Source organism: Hemitrygon akajei, chromosome 6, assembly GCF_048418815.1.
Source record: "Hemitrygon akajei chromosome 6, sHemAka1.3, whole genome shotgun sequence".
Taxonomy (NCBI): domain Eukaryota; kingdom Metazoa; phylum Chordata; class Chondrichthyes; order Myliobatiformes; family Dasyatidae; genus Hemitrygon; species Hemitrygon akajei.
In genome coordinates, this window is record NC_133129.1 from 102,896,398 (window position 1) to 102,911,174 (window position 14,777).

The window sequence follows — 14,777 nt, forward strand, 5'->3', positions numbered from 1 at the left end:
AAGTATAGAAATGTTGAAACAGGACAAGATTGTTCAATCCTTTGACTTCGGCTCTTCAGTATGATCCAGGCTGACCCTTCACCTGTTGTTTTGTGGCAGGTCACACCATTGGTATTGGTGACTCTATTGCTGATGCTAAGACCTACCAAGACATTCAGAATACCATCAAGAAGGCCAAGCAAGATGTCATAGAGGTGAGCCCTTTGAGTTTGCTGTGTATTGGATGGCAGTGACCTTTCTATTCCCAGTCCAGGTGTGTTAACCACTTTCCTCCAACCACAGGTCATCGAGAAAGCTCACAACAATGAGCTGGAGCCCACGCCAGGCAACACCCTGCGACAGACCTTTGAGAACCAGGTAAACCGAATCCTGAATGATGCCCGTGATAAGACTGGCTCATCTGCCCAGAAATCCCTTTCTGAGTACAACAACTTCAAGTCCATGGTGGTCGCTGGCTCCAAAGGATCAAAGATCAACATCTCACAGGTGAGCTTTAACCAGGCTACGAGTTGGGGGCTGGGTGTGTCCTGTACAGTCAATTCCTTGCTGCCTGTCAGTGCCTAATGTTTGGATGAAGATCCCTAGGGGTGGAGCTGTAGAATTCTGTGGTGGTTATTCAAATTCCATTTATCACATGTACATCGAAACATACAGTGAAATATGCCATTTGCGTCAATAGCCAACGCAACCTTAGTTTGTGCTGGGGGGTGCTCAGAAATATCACCATACATTCTGACACCAAAATAACATGCTTATGATGTTCAGTAAAATAACACAACAACAAAACAACAGCCAAACAAGCCCATTCCTCATTCTGCCAGCCACATTCACGCATAGACAGGCTGCCAACATCCAATCTCTGGGCCAAGCTTGCAGATATCAGACCTCTAACTTCCAAATACCCTGACCCAGGACTTGGAATCCTGACTCAAACCTGGATATGGAAGAACTCATTGACTTTCATCTTCAGTGCCTACCAACCCAACGCTAAGATTGCTGGCCTCAGCCGCAGAATACTCTAATACTCTGACCTTCATCTCCTGCCCCAACCTCTAGCTCCCCTTCGTCCCTGTAATTAAACACGATCCTGTCCCCAAATTCCAATCATACAGTGTGTTAGAAACACAGCAAAGGTCCCTGTGTGTAGTCCAGGAGGTGGGCAACTTGGGTTAGATGCAGAATAAAGCTCTCTCGATTGTCCTGTCACACTGCCTGAGTAAGTATAGACATGTTAAACTCAGTGAAGCTCCTTCAGTACTGTCCCGTCACCCACTACTGGAATGGGTCAGCAAACATAACTGGACTTTGTTTCTCCACCCCAGGTTATCGCTGTGGTGGGGCAGCAGAATGTGGAGGGGAAGCGGATTCCTTTCGGCTTTAAGCACCGCACTCTGCCGCACTTCATCAAGGATGACTACGGTCCGGAGAGCAGAGGTTTTGTGGAGAACTCTTACCTGGCTGGCCTGACCCCCACTGAATTCTTCTTCCATGCCATGGGAGGCAGAGAGGGGCTGATTGACACTGCTGTCAAGACTGCTGAGACAGGTAACTCTCCCATTCACTCTTAGTGCTCACGGGGACACATGAAATCTAAGATTTCCACTCTGCATTGATATAAAGTGAGATCTCAGTCCAGACTCCCGAAACTGGCAACACAAGTAGAGAAGGTAATGAAGAAAGTATATGGCTTGCTTATCTTCATCAATCACGGCATTAAGTTGTGTTACAACTGCATAAGACTTCAGTCATGCCACATTTGGAGTATTTTATGCAATTCTGGTCACTGAATTACAGGAAGGATATAGAGGGGGAAGAAGAGGCTTGTGAGACCCTTGGGACTGAAAGGGAAGGGGGCAGAAGCTGAAATAAAGTGAGGGGAGGGGGCGGAGTAGAAGTTGGTAGGTGATAGGTTAAACCAGGTGAGAGTGCCTGGAGTGGGTGCGGAGGAGGAATAGAGAAAGAATCTGAGAGATGATTTGTGGAAGAGGTAGAGTGCTGAAGGAGGAATCCTATAGAGACAGTGGACCATGGGAGAAAGGGAAGGAGTAAAAGAACCAGAGGGTGGTGATCAGCTGAGGTTCAAGATGTTGCCGGGGTTGGAGAGTGTTAGCTGAAGATGGAGGTTGGGCAAACTTGTATTTTTTTTCTCTGATTATTGAAGGCTGAGGAACAGCTTGTTAGAATTTGAACTGAACTGATTATGAATTGACTTCCTTTCTTATATCCTTCACATACATGTGCAATTTATAGTAATTTGTAATAATTAGTATGTACAACAGGGCGGTCAATATAGCATAGAAATACAGTTGTATCAGTGAGAATTAGTAAGTCTGATGGCCTGGTGGAAGAAGCTGCCCCAGAGCCTGTTGGTCCTGGCTTTTATGCTGTGCTATCATTTCCCGGATGGAAGCAGTTGGAACAGTTTCTGGTTGGGGTGACTTGGGTCCCCAGTGATCCTTTTTGTCTCTATAAATGTCCTGAATCATGGGAAGTTCACACCTACAGATGCACTGCAGAGTCCTGCAATGGAGGGAAGTACAGTTCCCGTTCTGGTTGCCTCACTATAGGAAGGATGTGGAAGCATTGGAAAGGGTACAGAGGAGATTTACCAGGATGCTGCCTGGTTTAGAGAGTATGGATTATGATCAGAGATTAAGGGAGCTAGGGCTTCTCTCTTTGGAGAGGAGGAGGAGGAGGATGAGAGGAGACATGATAGAGGTGTACAAGAAATTAAGAGGAATAGACAGAGTGGACAGCCAGCGCCTCTTCCCCAGGGCACCACTGCACAGTACAAGAGGACATGGCTTTAAGGTAAGGGGAGAGGAATTCAAGGGGGATATTAGAGGAAGGTTTTTTACTCAGTGGTTGGTGCGTGGAATGCACTGCCTGAGTCAGTGGTGGAGGCAGATACACTAGTGAAGTTTAAGAGACTACTAGACAGGTATATGGAGGAATTTAAGGTGGGGGGTTATATGGGAGGCAGGGTTTGAGGGTCAGCACAACATTGTGGGCTGAAGGGCCTGTAATGTGCTGTACTATTCTGTGTTCTATACCAGTCAGGATGCTCTCAATTGTGCCCCTGTAGAAAGTCCTCAGGATTTGGGGGCCCATATCAAACAACTTCAGCTGTCTGAGGTGAAAGAGGCCCTGTTGTGCTTTTTTCACCACACAGCCGGTGTGTACAGACCTTTTGAGATCCTCAGTGATGTTTATGCCAAGAAACTTGCTGTTCACCCTCTCAACCCCAGATTCATTGATGTCAATAGGGGCTAGTCTGTCTCCATTCCTCCTGTAATCCACAACCAGCTCCTTTGTTTTTGCAATGTTGAGGGAGAGGTTGTTTTCTTGACACCCCTGTCAGGGTAATGACTTCTCTGTAGGCTGTCTTGTTATAAGACCAATAAATGTAGTATCGTCTGCAAATTTTATTAGCAGATTGGAACTGTGGGTGGCGACACAGACATGGATATACAGAGAGTAAAGGAGGGTGCTTGGGGCACAGCCCTGAGTGGTACCTGTGTTGAGGGGCAGAGGTGAGGGAGCCCACTCTTCCCACCTAGCAGTGATCTGACAGTAAGTCCAGGATCCAGCTGCATAAGGCAGGGTCAGGCTGAGGTCTCTGAGCTTCTTGTCAAGCCTGGAGGAAATTATGGTGTTGAATGCTGAACTGTAGTACAAGAACAGCTTCTCACATAAGCATCCCTCTTCTCCAGATGTGCAAGGTCGGTGTGTAGAGCAATGGCTATTGCGTCATCTGTCAATTGGTTGTGTCAGGTGAATTGTAGAGAGTCCAGTGTTGGTGGCAGCACGCTGCAGATATAGTCCTTGACCTGGCCCTCAAAGCATCTGCTTAGTGTGACAGGAGGCCAGTTGTTCAGACATGTTATCTTGGTCTTTTTAGGTACAGGAATAACGGTGGATGTATTGAAGCAGGAGGGCACTCTCCACTGGGAGAGGGAGAGATTAAAAATGTTGGTAAACACACCTGCCATTTGTGCTGCGCACATCCTGAGTACCCAGCCTGGGATGCCGTCTGGTCCCACAGCCATGTGACTGTCTACTTGTTGGAAACACATGCGAACTTCAGCCTCAGAGATGACCAGGCTGCAGGTCACATCAGCAGCTCTCCTCAGGGGCTCAGTGTTGGCGACATTGAACCAAGCATATTTTTTTTTTTTTAAAACAGATTTAGCTGATCTGGGAGAGAGGTAGTGATGTTGGCAGCACCACTGCACTTCACTTTGAAGTCTACTCTGTGATGGTGTGCAGGCCTTGCCATAAGCTGCAGGTGTTGTTGGTGGAGAGTTGTGTCTGCATCTTGTCCCTGTATCGTTTTGCTGCCTTGATGACCTTGCATAGATCATAGCTGCATTTCTTGAGATTTATGAAATTCAAGATGTATTTATAGAATAGTCGGTGTTTTTCAGGGTAGAAATCTTAAATACTAAAGGCTTAAGATGATGGGGAAAGCTTGAAGGGGGTGTGCAGAAGTTTTTTTTAACAGATCGATCCGGGGAGGTGGTGGAGCACATGTTTAAGAGGCATTTGGACAGGCAGGAAATGGAAGATAGGGCCATGTGCAAATAATGAGTTTATATTGACACGAGAGTTTCTGCAGGGGCTGGAAATCTTGAGCAACACAAAATGCGGGAGGAGTTCAGCAGGTCGGGCGGCACCTTTGGAGGGGAATATTTTGTGCCGAGATTCTTCTTGTCGTCTCCTATTCCCCTCCATAAATGCTGTCTGACCTGAGTTTCTCCGGCATTGAGTTTAGATTAACATAAGGTTGGCGCAGTCATGGCATGCCAATTGGCCTATTGTGGTACAGGGTCACACAACATTCCCTCTCACAGCTGATACCACAGCCTGGAGTTCAGCTGCCAGTTTCCAGATGGAAGTGTTGACCGTGGGTTTCCACCTCCTCACCAGGTTACATCCAGAGACGTCTGATCAAGTCCATGGAGTCTGTGATGGTGAAGTACGATGCAACCGTGCGGAACTCTATTAATCAGGTGATCCAGCTGCGGTACGGCGAGGATGGGCTGGCAGGAGAGAATGTGGAATTCCAGAACCTGGCATCAGTGAAGCCATCCAACAAAGCCTTTGAGAAGAAGTAAGCAAATTCATTTCTTTCTTGGAATCAAAGAAAACTACAGCAGAGAAACAGGCCCTTCAGCCCATCTAGTCCATGCCAGCCTGATCTTCTGCCTCGTCCCATTCACATGCACCTGGATCACAGCCTTACGTACCCCTCCCTTCCATTTACTTATCCACACTTTATCTACATGTTGAAACCAAACCCATGTCCACCACTTCTCCTGGCAGCTCATTCTACAATCACCGCTCTCTAAAGAAATTCACCCTCAGGTTCCCCTCAAGTATACTCATTAAACATTTCACCTTTCACCCTTAACCTATGACATCTAGTTCTAGTCTCACCCAATCTCAGAGGCTAAAACCAATATGCATCTACCTTATCTATACCGTCATAATTTTGTATACCTCTATCAAATCTCCCCTCATTTTCCTACACTCTATGGAATAAAGTCCTAATGCATTCAACCTTTACCTAAACTTAGGTTCTCAAGTCCAGGCAACATCCTTGTAATTTTTATCTGTACTGTTTCAATCTTACTGCTACTTCTCCTGTAGTAGAATCAGAATCCTGTTTATTATTACAGACATCAGTTGTGAAATTTGTGGCAGCAGTAGTAGATTTTGGAACAAAGGGTTGAGAGTAAAGTTGTTGGAATGCCTGACACTGAAGACCAGGTATCAACAAGAAATCTGCACTTGATAAAAAGTGCTGGGGATCCTGAGGGAGGCTGAAGAGTTAAAACCAAACCAGTCTGAGTCTGTGTGCAGCCTCTTCCATGCCAAGTCTCTGAGGACACTGGGCAAAAGCACTTGGCCTCTCACCATCTTGTTCTCTGACAGGTTCAAGCTGGAGTACACTAATGAGCGAAGTCTGCGCAGGACCCTGCAGGAGGACATTGTCAAGGAGATCCTCAGCAATGCTGCCATTCAGAATGAGCTGGAGGTGGAGTTTGAGAAGATGAAGGAAGACAGGGAAGTTCTGAGAGCAGTCTTCCCCACTGGAGACAGCAAGGTAGGATGGTTAACAGTTCCACTAGGCTGTGTGTGGTTCCACTGCATTCTCCTGGAATCTCAAAGTATTACATACAGTGAAATGCAGACCATCCTGATGAGATGATAAACATCTTGTTTCAGTGCATCTTGTCCTGAGCTGCACTGGAAGTGTGGCTTGCTCAGACAGCGGAAGCTTGAGCTACAGGGCCATAGGCATCTGAAACAAGGCAGTATTTCATTCATATGAAAAGCCATCGGGATCGTTCATTGCATCCGGCTCTCCTGATGCAGCCTCTATCGGTGAGATCCATTACAGATTGGAGGACTACTCCGTCCACTCTAATAGATGGGATCTCCCTATGATCAGCATTAAAATTCCACTTTCTTATTCCTACACTGACCTGTCTGTCCAGAATCTCTTCTACTGCTATGTTGAGGCAGATTGAAGAAGCAACACCTCGAATTCAGTCTGGGGAGTCTCAAACCTGATGGCATTGAACATTGAGTTCTCTAACTTCCAGTAAACCACCCTGCCTACCCTGTTTTCCCTTGTACGTCTGCTGCCCTACCTCCCCTTTATTCCATGGTCTTTACTGTCCTCTCCTATCAGACTTGTCCTTCAGCCCTCTTCCTCTCACTTTTCACTTCCCAGCTTCTCGTATCATTTTCTTCTTGCTCCTCACCCCACCTTCCTGCTCACCTGGATTCACCTGTCACCTGCCAGCTTGTGCTCTTCCCCCACCCACTTCTGGTATCTGTCCTCTTCCTTCCAGCCCAAAATGTGTACTATTCATGACCTGCAGCGTTTACTGTGAGATTTGTCGTTGACCTCTCCTCCCTCTGCCCTGCAGCGTTTACTGTGAGATTTGCCATTGACCTCTCCTCCCTCTGCCCTGCAGCGTTTACTGTGAGATTTGCCGTTGACCTCTCCTCCCTCTGCCCTGCAGCGTTTACTGTGAGATTTGTCGTTGACCTCTCCTCCCTCTGCCCTGCAGCGTTTACTGTGAGATTTGCCGTTGACCTCTCCTCCCTCTGCCCTGCAGCGTTTAGTGTGAGATTTGATGTTGACCTCTCCTCCCTCTGCCCTGCAGCATTTACTGTGAGATTTGATGTTGACCTCTCCTCCCTCTGGCCTTCAGCGTTTACTGTGAGATTTGATGTTGACCTCTCCTCCCTCTGGCCTTCAGGTGGTTCTTCCCTGCAACCTGCTGCGGATGATCTGGAATGCGCAGAAAATCTTCCACATCAACACAAGAACGGCAACCGACCTGCACCCCATCCGTGTGATTGAAGGTAAGTTCTGGCTGAGTGACAGGAACTACTCACGCCCCACCTGTACTCTGGGCTTCACATTCCCCCACACCTTTAATAGAATGCAAAACAGTATAACAGTCAAGGCCCTTTGCCCCATAATGTTGTGCTGACCTTCCCCATACTTCAACCACCTTAAAATTATCTCCTTCATATTAGCCACAGCCTCCCTGGGGGGTGGGGTGGGGCAGGAAGATGAAATCTGGCTATCCATTCTATTTATCCCACTAATCATCTGGCACTCATTTATCAAATCACCTCTCATCCTCCTTCCTTTACAAAGAGAAAAGTCCTAGTTCACTCAGCCTGTCCTCGTAGGATGCACTCTCTAATCCAGGTAGCATCCTGTTAAATCTCATCAGCACCCTCTGTAAAGCTTTTACATCCTTCCTATAATGAGGTGACCAGAACTGAACACAATATTCCAAATGTGGTCTAACCAGCATTTTATAGAGCTGCAACATTACCTCGTGGCTCTTGAACTCAATCCTCTAACAAATGAAAGCCAACACACCATATGCCTTCCCAACAGCACTATCTACTTGTGTGGCATTTTTGAGGGATCTATGGACATGGACCCAAGATCCCTCTTCACACTGCTAAGAATCCTGCCATTAGCCCTGTATTCTGTCTTGAAATTCAAACTTTCAAAGTGAATCACTTCACACTTTTCTGATTGAACTCCTTCTGCTACTTCTCAGCCCAGCTCTGCCTCCTGACAATGTCTCATTGTAACCTACAACAACCTTCACTATCCACAAGATCAAAAATCATCTGCCAATTTGCCACTTCTGCATCCAAGTCATTTATAAAAATCACAAAGAACAGTAGCTCAGAGCGGCCTCTGCAGAACAGCTCTGTTTATTGACCTCAGGGCATTAACCTTCACAGTCTCTCTGTTCAAAGTTTGGGTCCGAGTTTATGGATGTTGACTCTTTATTAGCCAAGACTCGGAACTCAGCCACAGGAATACACGCAACCACACTTGAGTTCTGGTCAACGTACTGCAGGGCTCATAACAGTGTGAGTGACAATGCAGAGGATAGGGCAGGAGTGGGCATGGCTTCCCTTGGAATTAAGCTGGCTGGTGGGAGATTTAACCAGTAATTACAATGGAGAAAAATTATCCCAGACATCACAGGGTAACCAATGTGGACTTACCCTGACATTGGGTCACTGGGGGCAAAGATTATCTGACGTGGTACGATTGGAGCTTCTAATCGTATGGAGCTCGCTGCCTGTAGGGTGACAACCCAGAGCTTTTCTCTTTATAAAATAAATAAAACTGCAGATGCTGGAAGAACTTACCTAGCATCTAGCATCTGTGGCAAGGAACCAGCTGTATATTTTGGGTTGACCTCACTATCCCAGTACATTAGTTGCTTTATCTTGTCACAGATTGGTTCCTCCTATCCTGTTTCTCTCTCCCACTTATCAAATACCTGAATAAGTCATGACTTGCAGGCGATGGGAAGTAGCCCAGGTTTTGGCCAGCGCGGGGAAGGGTACACCCTAAATTTAACGAAAAAACAAACTCTGCCGAGGATACGGAAGCTTGCAGAGGGATATAGATAGACTGAGTGGGCAAGGGCACAACATTGGTAAATGCAAGATCATTCATTTTGTAAGGAAAAACAGAAGATTAGATTATTTAAATGAAAGATTACAGCATACTCTTGTGCAGAACATCTCGTGCTTATGCATGAATCGCAAAAGATCGGTTTGCAGGTGCAACAGGTTATCGAGAAGGCAAATGGAATGGTGCCTTTTGTTGCTAGACAGAATTAATTTAAACGAAGAGATTATCCTGCAAGGTAATGACTACAAGGTATTGGTGAAGTTGGACCTGGTGTACTGTGTGCAGATCTGCCTTCCTTAAGGAAAAATGTACTGGCTTTGGAGGTAATGCAAAAGTAGTTCACCAGGTTAATTCTGGAGGTCAGGGTGTTAACCTATGAAAAGAGATTAAGTTGCCTGGGACAATACTCACTGGAATTCAGAAGAATGAGAGGAAATGTTATTCCTGTTCTTGTGCCTAGTCTGCATTTTGGGAAGTCTGATCACTGGCTGTCTTGCTCCTACCTGCATACAAACAGGCTAAAGAGCAAGGCTCCAGAGATGAGGGCACCAGAGAGGTGGTCACAGGAGGTAGAGGAGTAGCTACGGGATTGCTACGAGTCGATGGACTGGGTCATGTTCAAGGACTCATCAGAAGATTTGAACCAATCACGGACTTAATAAAGAACAGTTGGCGACAAGTGTTCCCTGCAATATCATTCAGTCTTAACAAGATCCAGCTCAACCATGAGATGTGCAATCTGCTGAGGGTCAGGTCAGTGGCATTCAGATCTGGTGACCAAATGCAAAGTCCTGATGGATCTCCAGAAAGCCATCTCACATGCAATGTGGCAATTCTAGAACAAACTTGAAAGACTGAAGGATGCTTGACTGCTGTTTCAGGGCTTGAATGTTATCACCACCTACAGAGTGAACCAAGGAACATATGTGACAACAAGGTTTCGCTCCCAGATGAAATCAATGCCTTTATGCTCACTTTGTCAGTCAAAGCATGGAGGCACCTTTACAAACTCCAACAACCCCTGATGAATCTGATTTCAGCCTCTGAGGTCAAGGTGAAAGCATCCTTCATGCTGGTGAACCCACGGAAAGCATCCAGCCTAGGCATGGTGACTGGCTGAGTATTAAATATCTATGCTGATCAACTGGCAGGCGTGTTCACCGATATCTTTAACCTCTCTTTGGCAGTCTGAGGTACCCACCTGCTTCAAAGCAGGCTTCAATTATACCAGTGCCAACGAAGAAAGTGGTAGCCTGTTTTAATGACTGTTGTCCAGTTGCACTCACATCCACTGTAACGAATTGCTTTGAGAGGTTGGTGATATCAACTCCCGAGAAGCAACTTGGGTCCCTTGAGTTTGTCTTCAGTTGCAACAGGTCAACAGCAGATGCCACTTCATTGGCCGTTCACTCAACTCTGGAACATCTAGACAGCAAAGATTGGCATTCTGTACTATCATCCCCTCAAAACTAGTTGATAAGTGTGGCCTCAATACCTTGTGGATTCTAGATTTCCTCACTTGTAGGCCCTTGTCAGTTTGTATTGGCAATATCTTGACAATCTCCATCAGCACAGGAACCACCTTAGTCCCCTGCTTTGTCACTTTATGCTTAGCACAACTCTAGTGCCATATTCAAATTTGTTTAACAACACCACTCAAGTTGTCAAATCAAAGGTAGTGATGAATCAGCATATAGGAGGGAGGTGGAAGATCTGGCTGAGTGGTGCCATAACAACCTCTCACTCCTGGTCAACAAGCTGATTATTGATGTCAAGAGGAGGAAAACAGTTCTCATCAAGAATCTGAGGCGGACAGGGTCAGCAATTTTAAATTCCATTCCTGAGGATCTGTCCTGGGCCCAGCACACAAGTGCCATTATGAAGAAAGCACAGCAGCACCTCTACTTAGAAGTTTGTGAAGACTTAGCACGTCAGAGTTTTAGATGACAGCTTGTGTAGATGTATATCTGAGAGTATACTGACTGGTTGCTTCACAGCCTAATATGGGTCCACCAATGCCCTTGAAAGAAAAATCCTACAAAAAAAGTAGTGGATACAGCCCAGTCCATCACAGGTAAAGCCCTCCCCACCATTGACCACATCTACACAAAGTGCTGTCACAGGAAAAGAGCATCAATCAGGGATCTCCACCACACAGGACACACACTGTTCTGACTGCTACCATCAGGAAGGTGGTACAGGAGCCTTGGGACTCACCACCTGGTTTGTCAACAGTTACTACCCCTCAGTCGTCAGGCTCTTGAACGAGAGGGGATAACTTCACTCTAATTCACTCGCCCCATCACTGAACTGTTCCCATAACCTATTGACTCCTCATTGCATGTTCTTTATTGCTTATTTATTATTTTTTTTTTGTATTTGCACAATTTGTCTTTTGCACGTTGTGTTTTGTGTATTTACTGTGAATGTTCACAAGAAAATGAATCTTGGGTTTGTGTGTGTGGTGATGTATATGTACTTTATAATGAATTTACTGAAAGGAACTGATGAGGCAGGAAAGTTGTTTCACTGGTAGGTAAGACCAGAACTAGGGGACATAGCCTCAAGATTCAGGGGAGTAGATTTAGTTTGGAGATGAAGATAAACTGTTTTCCCAGGGTAGTGAATCTGGAATTCTCTGCTAACCTTATTAAATGTATTTAAGGCAGAGTTTGTAGATCTTTGTATTACAGGGGAATTAAGGGTTCTGCAAAAAGGCAGGAAGATGGAGCCAGATCAACCATGATCTTATTGACCAGTGGAGCAGGCTCAACAGCCCAGATGGCTGACTCCTACTCCTACTTGTGTTCTTAGCTGTGCTGCACCATACCAGAAGCTGCTCTTTGTCTCCCCAGGGGTGAAGGAGCTGAGTAAGAAGCTGATCATTGTTAATGGTGATGACCCCCTCAGCCGGCAGGCCCAGGAAAATGCAACACTGCTCTTCAACATCCACCTGCGCTCCACCCTCTGCAGCCGCCGCATGACTGAGGAGTTCCGCCTCACCAGCGAGGCCTTCGAGTGGCTGCTGGGGGAAATAGAGGCCAAGTTCAACCAGTCCATTGTAAGTACCTTGCCTGTCCCTGGCATCTTTCTTCCTGTGCTTCAGAGTAAGGGATGATTGTGTGGTCAGATCTCCTCTCCACTTGTTCCCACCTCAGCAGAAAGTGAGAGCAGCCCATGCCAGCTCTAATGTATCCTACCTCCACGTGCCCAAGCTGTGGTTTATTTTTCTGTTCTTTCATACATCAGAAATGTTCCCAATAGCAGGAGAGTTTAGGACCAGAAGGCACGGCCTCAGAATAAGAGTGTGCCTTTAGAACAGATGAGGAAGAATGTCTTTAGCCAGTGGGTAGTGTATTTGGTATTCATTGCCACCAACAACTGTGGCGGTCATTGGTTATATTTAAAGTGGAAGTTTGTGATTAGTAAGGTTGTGGGAGAAGGAAGGAGAGTGGGGTGAGAGGGATAATAAATCAGCCATGATTAAACAGTGGAGCAGACTCGATGAGCCAAATTAACTAATTCTGCTCCTCTTCTGGCTTTAAATGCACCAGTTGGAGGGTCACTCACAAATGTTTAGGCCCAAGTTGCATTGGTTTTTTTTGAGAAGGAGGGATTTCAAGGTTCCTACTGCCCTCCTGTCAGAAAAATGCCATGCACCAGCTGGGTTTCAGTCTCGCGGCTGTGGATTCCTTATTCTGGTTCCACTCTCCCCTGCATTCCTCTTCCTCCCCCATCGCCCCCTTTGGTCTCCTCCTCTGTCTTGAACACTTTAATCACCAGAACACCTCAAAAGTTCATCCATAAATCATGTCTGCTCAGTAATGTGTTGGAATACTCAGCACAAGTTTGTATTCCACCCAGTCTGTTTGTGTAGCCTTCAGTGACTGAATTCCTTGCACTTCCCTCTGCTTAATTTCATTCTGTCAGACCCACCAGAGTCAATTTGGTGGCCAGCCTGTTACTCCTTTCTCCTCCTCCTACACCAATGCCTCTAATATACAACATAGTCCATTTTGTATCAATAACTTCCACCGTGCTGTTCTAAAGCCTGAAGATGTTCTCCCTGGGGGAAGTAGGGCATGTCTGTTTCTGAAAGGGTTATGGGGACAGATAACTGCAGACGTGTTCTCTCTTGCCTTTGCTGTCTGTCTCCGTCTTCCCCATGAACTGGATTTTCCATTACCTGTGTTCCATTGGTGAAATACCTCACTGGTACTTGTAAAAGCCCACATGTAAGGGCTGGTGGATTGGTTGGGGCAGGAACATGATTGAGGTATGGGCCAATGCTGTGTGGCTCTGGTTTGTGTAGGATCGTTTGCAGTGAATCACTGTCCTTGACTGGCAATCGCAGGGTTTATGCATGTAGAATTCTAATGTTTCTCTCACTGCCCTCCAGGCCCACCCTGGGGAGATGGTGGGTGCTCTAGCTGCCCAGTCACTGGGAGAGCCTGCCACTCAGATGACCTTGAACACCTTCCACTATGCCGGTGTGTCAGCCAAGAACGTCACCCTGGGTGTTCCACGTCTGAAGGAGCTGATCAACATTTCAAAGAAGCCCAAGACGCCCTCACTTACTGTCTTCCTGCTGGGACAGTCTGCCAGGGACGCTGAGCGTGCCAAGGTATGTGACGCAGTGGGGTTAGGGAGGAGAAAACTCTTCGGTGTTGTGAACCTTTGGTAATGTTTTCCCCAGCAGCCCGTGGAGACCAGCTCAATGTGGACACTCAGTGGAAAAGCAGGAGGGTGAATACAGGGTCAATGGCAGAATTCTCAGTGTGGAGAACAGGAATATTGGGGTCCAAGTCCATAGATCCCTCAAAGGTGCCTTACAAGTTAAATGGGTGGTTAAGAAGGCATTAGGCATGTTGGGCTTCATTAGTTGAGGGATTGAGCTCAAGAACCGTGAAGTAATGTTGCAGCTCTGTAAAACCCTGGTTGAACCTCACTTGGAGTATTGTGTTCAGTTCTGGTTGCCTCATTGTAGGAAGGATGTGGAAGCTTTAAGGATGATGTAGAGGATATTTCCCAGGATGCTGCCTGGATTAGAGAGCATTGCTTATAAAGATAGGCTGAGTGAGCTAGGGCTTCTCTCTTTGGAGTGAAGGAGAATGAGAGGTGACTGGGGGTGTACAAGATGATGTATGTGCCAGTGATATTAAGCTTGATTCTGATAATGAACTGCCAGACTTTTTCCCCAGGGCAGAAAAGGCTAATACAAGGAGCATAACTTTGGCGAGTACTGGGAGGAAATCAGAGCTTTTTTTTTTACACAGTGGTGCTGCCAGAGGTGTTGATAGATAAGGGACATTTAAGAAACTCTTAGATAGGCACATGGAGGGTAGTGTAGGAAGGAGAAGTTGGAGTAGATTAAAAAGGTCAGTACAGCATTGCAGACCATGTTCTCTGTGCTGTAGGTACAGGATTAGGTGGAGTGCGTGAGGCAAGGGTTGAGTCAAGATCATGTTGAATGAGATGCAGCAGTTTCAATCGGCTGTACATGGTTAATTAAAGCCTCCAGGGTTGGGGAAGGTTTGCCTGTGTGAGGCACCAGTGTGCTGGGGGTGTGCTGCATGGCTCGAGACAGACTGAAACTACTACTTCATCAGGGAATGTCGTCGCAATTAACTGGACTCCTTCCTCATACTTTATTTAGTAGTGCACAAGGAGAACAGCCTGACCCCATCACCAAACTGCTCTTAAGCCTGAACAAAATGTCAGTTTTATACAGAAATTGTCCAATTGGTAATCTTATATATGTTCAAATTCCTTATTTGCATATTCAGTCTCTAATCAC

At 46.3% G+C, this 14,777-nt stretch overlaps 1 protein-coding gene across 1 annotated transcript in view; it reads left to right on the forward strand.

The window, feature by feature from the left end:
* polr2a (RNA polymerase II subunit A) overlaps positions 1-14,777 on the forward strand; it is a 50,690-nt gene that overhangs the window by 25,878 nt on the left and 10,035 nt on the right. The window contains exons 13-20 of the mRNA XM_073049023.1: positions 100-194; positions 283-486; positions 1,323-1,545; positions 4,930-5,113; positions 5,938-6,109; positions 7,278-7,383; positions 11,836-12,041; positions 13,380-13,604. Of these exons, the coding sequence (XP_072905124.1) occupies positions 100-194; positions 283-486; positions 1,323-1,545; positions 4,930-5,113; positions 5,938-6,109; positions 7,278-7,383; positions 11,836-12,041; positions 13,380-13,604 (1,415 nt within the window). The remainder of the gene's footprint in view (positions 1-99; positions 195-282; positions 487-1,322; positions 1,546-4,929; positions 5,114-5,937; positions 6,110-7,277; positions 7,384-11,835; positions 12,042-13,379; positions 13,605-14,777) is intronic.